The 7,858-nt window shown below is 45.3% G+C and overlaps 1 protein-coding gene across 1 annotated transcript in view; it reads right to left on the reverse strand.

Moving 5' to 3' along the window:
* The window catches only part of LOC112080646 (X-linked interleukin-1 receptor accessory protein-like 2), a 387,439-nt gene extending 380,386 nt beyond the window's left edge, over window positions 1-7,053 (reverse strand). The window contains exon 1 of the mRNA XM_024146493.1: window positions 6,954-7,053. Within this exon, the coding sequence (XP_024002261.1) occupies window positions 6,954-7,035 (82 nt within the window). The 5' untranslated portion in view covers window positions 7,036-7,053. The remainder of the gene's footprint in view (window positions 1-6,953) is intronic.
* Window positions 7,054-7,858: the final 805 nt, after the last annotated feature.

A 7,858-nucleotide genomic window follows, 5' to 3' on the forward strand; every position in this document is an offset into this window, starting at 1 on the left:
CTGCGACTAACCCATTTAGACCAGTAGGGGTAGTAGAGGACTGGAGTTGCGGAACACACTGGCACTAAACCATTAAACCAGCTATGGGGGTAGTAGAGGACTGGAGTTGGAACCACTGGACTAAACCATAAGTACCATATGGGTCGGTACTGAGTTGCCGAACCACTGGACTAAACCATTAAACCAGTATGGGGAGTAGAGCGACTGGAGTTGGGAAACCACTGGACTGAAAAACACCATTAGAACCAGTATGGGGGTAGTAGAGGCACTGGAGTTGGGAACTACTGACATGACATAACAATTAACCACCAGTATGGGGGTACTCAGAGGGCAATGGAGTTGGGAAACACTGGCACTAAACACATTAGAACCAGTATGGGGGTACTGGGGCCTGGACGTTGGGAAATACACTAGACTAAACCAATCTCGACCAGTAATGGGGTACTGGGGGCCTGAACGAGTTGGCAACGCACCCTGGACATAAACCATGTAGACCAGTATTGGGTGGTACTTCGGGCGGCCTGAAGTTGGCAACCACTGGACTAAACCATAGACCAGTAACTGGGGGTACCTGAGGGCCCTGGAGTGTAGAACCACTGAGGAATAGAGCACCATACCCATGCTCTTATAGGTAGTGACAGCGGGTACTAGAAGCTGGTGTGTATAACCTAGCTGAGGATGCGGACTAGCTGTATAGCTCTACTCTATAGTGGAATGGGACAACAGTCTCGTTACTAAGTGTAAGGGCTAGCGAGCGCTGGGAAACATGCGACTAAAACCATTTAGACTCAGTATGGTCGTGTATAGACTGGGGGCCTGAGTTGTGGGACAACGGATCTCGTAATACTTTAGTACTAAACCATGTGGACAGCTACGGTCTCGCAGTAGTGTAGGGACAGCTGTGATGGTCTGTTAGTGTAGTGACTTTAGACAGGCGGTGTAGTGTTGCACTAAGCCACCTTGATAGTGTAAAACCACTGGTAGACTCCGATTTATATGGTGGTGGACATGGCTGGGGATCTCTTTGAAGACTGCTCTCATGGGTGACCATGACAACCTTTGTTAGACCAAGTGATGGGTTCTCTTGTTGTGAGATGGGCTGACAGGACGGTTGTCTGCATTAGATGCCTCAGATCTGGTATAGGACAGACCGGTGTATACCCATGAGTATGGGACTGAGTAGCTACAAGGTCGCGGAACCTACCTGCATCTAATACGCAGTTCTGAACTGTATTATACGCAGCGAGTGGGAAGGATCTACATCTAGAGTAGCGTAAAGCGATCGTAGGAACAGACGGTGAGTCTGGGTTAGGATTAGGTATAGTGGACAAGCGCTTGGGTCTGAGTATGGATGACCTCTCTGGAGCTGTAGACAGCCCGATGCTCTGTATAGCGCAGTAGTTAGGGCGTGGATCACGTCTAGAGGGCTCTCAGTTTGGAGGGCAGATACACGTGTAGCTAGAACACAATCGGACCTGCTCTTAATGGTAAGCTGTAGCGAGCCTGGATGTTGATCTTAGCGAGCTGGTAGAACTGTGAGAACAGCTAGAGTCTCTCAGTTAATGTTGGTACTGAGGGCCTGTGGAGATCTAGGCCAGAGCCACTTCGACTCTTACACTGTGAAGGTAGCGCACAGCACTGGGTCTCTTAGGTATCGTAGATGAGGCTTGAGCTTATTGCACACGGATGTAGATACCAATTCTACTACTATGAGTGTATGAGGTGACGTAACGACATGGCGTTGGGAAACAATGGAGCTAATCTACTTCAAGGTAAGACGTCAGACAGCGGGTCACTTCTGTAGTGTAGTGAAGGGCTGGAGTTGATATAAACACTGGCCTAGGAAGCCATCTCTGATACGATGGTAGATTGGAGCAGCGGTACTGTGCGTCTCCTGAGGAGTTTATGGGAGTGAGATCAACAGCCTAGCAGTCTACTTAGAGTGACTCAGAGGGTTGATAGCGAGGGTATCTGGGTCCTGCGCAGGTGTTAATAGCACCACAGTCGGACTAAGAGCTCTACTTAGTAGCTCGATTGTGATGGGCAGCGCGCGTCTCTTAGTGTAGTGGCAGACGGTCTCTTAGTGTAGTGGACAACGGTCTCTTTTAGTGGAGTGGACAGCCGGTCTCTTAGTGGAAGTGGACAACGGCTCTTTAGTGTAGTGGACAGCGGTTCTGTTAGTGTAGTGGACAAACGGTCTCTTAGTGGAGTGGACAACGTCTCTTAGTGGAGTGGACAACGCGTTCTCTTAGTGTAGTGGACAGCGGCGTCTCTTTAGAACTGTATGTGACAACGGTTCTGTTAGTGGAGTGGACAGCGGTCTCTTAGTGGTCAGAATCAATCACATCTCAACTGAGATCTTGATACGGTCTCACGAAAATAACAAAACTCATCAGCATGACCCGCCGTGCTACTTACAAATTAAGATTTATTTACAAAAGCCGAGAACATGCTACTGGGGGCCTGGAGTGGCAACCACTGGACTAAACCATTAGACCAGTATTTGGGAAACAGTGGACAACGGTCTTTAGTGGAGTGGACAACGCAGTCTCTTAGTTGTAGTGGACAGCGGCTCTCTTTAGTGTAGTGGACAGCGGTCTCTTATGTAGTGGACAGCGGTCTCTTAGTGTAATGTGGCAGCGGTCTGTTAGTGTAGTGGACAGCGGTCTCTTAGTGTAGTGCGACACTGTCTCTTAGATGTAGTGACAGCGGTCTCTTAGTGTAGTGGACGCGTCTCTTAGTGTAGTGACAGCGGTCTCTTAGTGGAGTGGACATCTGGTCTCTTATGGGATGTGGACAACGGTCTCTTAGTGCGATTGGACAGCGGTCCTTAGTGGAGGACACGGTGCTCTTAGTGAGGGACACGCGGTCTCTTAGTGGGTGGACAGCGGGCTCTTGTGGAGTGGACGCGGTCCTCTTAGTGGGAGTGGGACAGCGTCTTTCTCTTAAGTGGAGTGGACAGCGGTCTCTTAAGCTGGAGTGGACAGCGGTCTCTTAGTGGAAGTGGAAAGCCGGTCTCTTAGTGGAGTGGACAGCGCGTCTCTTAGTGGACGTGGACAGCGGTCTCTTAGTGGAGTGGACAGCGGTCTCTTAGCCTATGTAGTGGACAGCGGTCTCTTATTGGAGTGGACAGCGCGTCTCTTAGTGGAGTGGACAGCGTCTCTTAGTAGGGTGGAACCAGCGGTCTCTTAGTGTAGTGGACAACGGTCTCTTAGGTGGCAGTGTGACAACGGCTCTCTTAGTGGATGGACAGCGGTCTCTTAGTGGAGTGGACACGGTCTCTTAGTGATGGTAAGGCGACAGCGGTCTCTTATGATGTGGACGAGCGAGTCTCTTAGTTGGATGGCGAACAGCGTCTCTTAGCTGGAGGGACAGCGGTCCTTTAGTGGAGTGGACAGCGGTCTCTTAGTGGCGTGGACAGCGGTCTCTTAGTGGAGTGGACAGCGTTCTCTAGTGTGTGGTAGCGGTCATCCTTAGTGGATGTGGACAGCCGCGTCTCTTAGTGGATGGGACCAAGCGGGCCTCTAAGGTGGGGTACAGCGGTCCCTTTGTGTAGTGGACAGCGGTCTCTTAGTGGAGTGGACAGCGGTCTCTTTAGTGGACAATATCAAAAGTACAGCGCTCTTAGTGGGGTGTACAAGCGTCTCCTTAGTTGTGTAGAACAGGCTGGACCTAATGGCTTACGATACACTTTTGTTCTATCCGGTAGTGGACAGCGGTCTTCTATAGTGGAGTGGACAGCGGTCTTTAGTGTAGTGACAAGCGGTCTTGGTTCCCAACTCCAGTCCTCTACTACCCCCATACTGGTCTAATGGTTTAGTCCAGTGGTTCCCAACTCCAGTCCTCTACTACCCCCATACTGGTTTAATGGTTTAGTCCAGTGGTTCCCAACTCCAGTCCTTCAGTACCCCCATACTGGTCTGATGGTCTAGTCCAGTGGTTCCCAACTTCAGTCCTCCAGTACCCCCAACATAACATCAGGACATCAGATTTAAGAAACCATTCATATCATATCTTTGTGTGCATTATTTCTAGTGTTATACATATACTATTCATTTGTGAGTGTCTTTAAAAATGCATGTACTGTATGCCTATACTTTGACACAGAAACACCCGGCGGTTTAGCTGGTTGTGGGATTGACACAGAGAGTATGTTGACAGGGTTTCTCTTCAGGGAGAAGCCAACGTGAAAGGCCTGCTGGAATGAAAGCACAGAAGCACTCTGACAAAGTCAGCAGTGAAAAGGGTCTTTGAAGATCTTTTTTATTTAATTTCTGTCTTTTATCTGATTTGAATATTGGCTGGCACAAACAGCCAGTAGCAGTCTGAAGCAGATTACTAAAGACTATTCCCAGCTTTTTAAAAGACAGGAAGAACGTTATTGTTTGAGTTCCATTTCATATCATGTGACAGCTTTCAGAAGCAGAACCTGCTATATTAAAGTGGAGAGCTTAGGCGTAGGCAGAAATTAGTGACACACGTTGGAGCTGAGGCCTTTCATATGCTAAACTATTGTGTACTGGTTGTGAAATCAGTAACCTTTACATTCCCATTGTATCTTTTCTCTCAATGTTAAGATTTTGATGAAAATAATTCAAAGGAGGAGACTGGTTATTTGGCAGTGAAGGTTGCCATCTGACAGAGTGGAGGAGACTGCTGCAGGAGGCTGAGGTTACAGGAGAAGGACCACTAGAAGGATGTCCTTAGATTCTTAGTATTTCCCTTCGTTGAGACGGTAAAAGTCCATGTTAGAGCACCTTCCTGGAGATGTGTCTGTATGGCTCCTCAGACAAACGCACAGACAGAGGATGTGTCACAAATTGCATCCTATCCCTAGCCCTATGGGGGGGCAAAAGTAGTGAACTGTAAAGGGAACAGGGTGCCATTTTGGACACATCCAGACAGTATGAAGCTTCAAAGTTCTTTAGAAGAGCACTCTGAGAAGGACTATGCAGAACATAAACAGGAGACCATCATGACGTACTTAACTTGGCCGTGTTAGAATTATTTAACCAAACCTTAACTTGTGTTTGTCATGGGTCTTTCAGGCTTTCCACGGACATATTAGCGCTAATTGTTTTGCTAAATCAATTTACTTGACTCCTAGTCTCTGAGGCTTGCACAACTGCTGCTACATCCTTTGTTTGCACCCATTAGCAGCAGCTAGCTAATCATAAAACATGCCTTTATTACCAAGTCACATGGGCTGCATCTTTTAAGTTGCTAACTGAGTTTCTGTTCATTAAATATGAATGGGAGAATGATGTTTAATGTTGGGCTAAGAGCCCTTATTTGAGATTACCACTAGTTTTGTTTGTATTTCTTTCTCTACAGACGTTAAACTAACTAAGATGGCTCCCCTACTCATGTGTCGAATCAAGAATATAACAATGATTTTAAAACCTCATAATTTCATATGAAAACCTGAAAAATGAATAACTTGGCAATAATCTCCAGTGTGTGAAACCACAGATATTTCCCCTCAGACAGGTTCAGCATTATAGAGCTCAATGCACAATTCAGCTCTTAATCAAAGGGGTGGAAGTAATGGCTGCATTTAGATGAATCACATGACATGTCGCAGTGGTATTGTCTTAGAGAATCTTGGAGAAATGACTTATTTAACCGTATGTCCCACGCTTCAAGTACCTTTAAAAAAAAGAATCACTCAGGATGCTCCGGGCACTTTAAAGCATTAACCGAGGGATTCAAGTGTCCTGTCGTTTCAAGATCAGAAAGATTCTGCGCCATTCGTTGCCTGCTTACCCTTAACCTTCCCTCAATGGAAATTCAGCGAATTAACAAGCATTATCAGGAGCACACATTCTCCCCGGACACAACTTCCTGGGGTGACAGGGGAGGTGAGATCCTAACAGGAATGGCCAGAAAAAACAATTAGATTCTTCCTCTTATATTTTGATAAGACTGACTTTATCTGGATTGCGGTTGATCAGATAATATCTGATAAGCCACGGCTTGCTTTTTCTTCTCCAGAGTGGAAAATTGTGTGGCCTGTGGGGTTCCTTTATTTAATGTATTCCTGGATTCTTTGTTCAGTGTCTTTAGTTCATAATTCTACTAACATAATTTAAATTGCTTGACTGATTTTAACAAAAAGCAATTTCAGCGTCATCGTTTCCACGGAGCACATTTCCTCAAAGTTAAAGCATCTTCAAAAGAAAAGAAAACATTAATTGAATCAAAGCTGTCTCTGTCTTCTGACAATTAACACTCTGTTTTTGCAATTCCTCTCACACAGGGAGGTGTTACATCAAATATTAACGGGAAACAAAATAACATGCAGTCTCTGTCTGATCATCTGGTACTGCAAGGAGAGAAAATGCCAAACATTTCAATCTCACACTGGGTGAGAAACTGACAGACAAGATTGCCTCTATGTTATTGCCGCCCACATAAAAGCCCGTTTGGCACTGATAACATAATTGCTCACCACACACCCTCACCCACACGCAAACAGACACACAATGTGAGTGGGGGATAAAACACATTGATGAGTCTCCAAAGCAGGGACTGAACTGGATTAGATAGCCCTATAGAAAGGAATGAGCTTTTATTTGAACTTGACTCCCTCTGTGGAGAAATGAAGGACCAAACAAGGCATCACTAGCACCAAAAGCCAGAAGGAAAGATAAATATACAGCTCAAACTGGATATCTGGTTGCAACAAACACATTCAACACATGTAGCACAAAGCACACAGAGTAGACACCATCTGACAACACACCACCACACAGAATAATAAACTGAACAATAGCACTCGCAAATCAAGACCTCCACATTTGTTGTGCAAACACACGGTTGCGTAGATGAATAGATATGGGGAAATTAATTTCCTTTCAACAAGAGGAACGTGATAAAACAAAAGTCAAATGAATCAAAGTATTGGTCACCTATAGATTGGCCATGATTAAAAGGGAGCCTTGTGGACTTACCCGAGTTTCTCTTGGAGATGTATTTGAGATTGATGCAGGCGGCAGAGCTGATAAGGAGGAACATGAGGACTGAGGGCTTCATCTTTCACACTTCGGGTGGCAGCTGGAACACAAAGAAGAATGGAGTTTGGATAACAGGTCTTATGACTGGGCCGACATCTCTGCTCACTCCCTCCATCAAAACATATTGGCTGATATCAGACTTGTCATTTCTTTCCATTTCCAAGACAGATCGATATGTTCATTCATTTATCCTTCAGACACAACACAACCAGTAACTATAACAAAATATAGAAACTATTGATCTATGCCATACACCCCATTTTCAAAGTTCACAGACTGAAAACATACAGCTGTAATACTTCTGTGGGCATTTGATTTATGTCTTTGTGAAAGAGTGAAGGAAGCACAGCTGACATGGATAAAGGGCAATATCTGAAGCTGCTTAAAGGGTCTTAGTATTACCAACATCACTAGAAATTTAAAAAGAAAAGTTGATGAACAGCAGTTTTTAGACGAGCTACACCTGTATTCTCTCCAGCCCCCCTCTGTGAGATGCAATTTAAACTAGTGTTGGGTTGTCAAATCAAATCAAATTGTATTTGTCACATGCGCCGAACACAACAGGTGGAGGGAGACCTTACTGTGAAATGCTTACTTACAAGCATTCCCAACGATACAGAATAAAACAATAAAATAACAAACAATGACAATAAGAGAAGAGAATTACAAATACACAAGAATGAAGCTACAGTATATACAGGGTCAGCTATATACAGGGTCAGCTATATACAGGGAGATATATACAGGGTCAGCTATATACAGGGTCAGCTATATACAGGGAGATATATACAGGGTCAGCTATATACAGGGTCAGCTATATACAGGGTCAGCTATATACAGGG

This window comes from Salvelinus sp. IW2-2015, unplaced genomic scaffold (genome assembly GCF_002910315.2).
Source record: "Salvelinus sp. IW2-2015 unplaced genomic scaffold, ASM291031v2 Un_scaffold16404, whole genome shotgun sequence".
NCBI lineage: Eukaryota > Metazoa > Chordata > Actinopteri > Salmoniformes > Salmonidae > Salvelinus > Salvelinus sp. IW2-2015.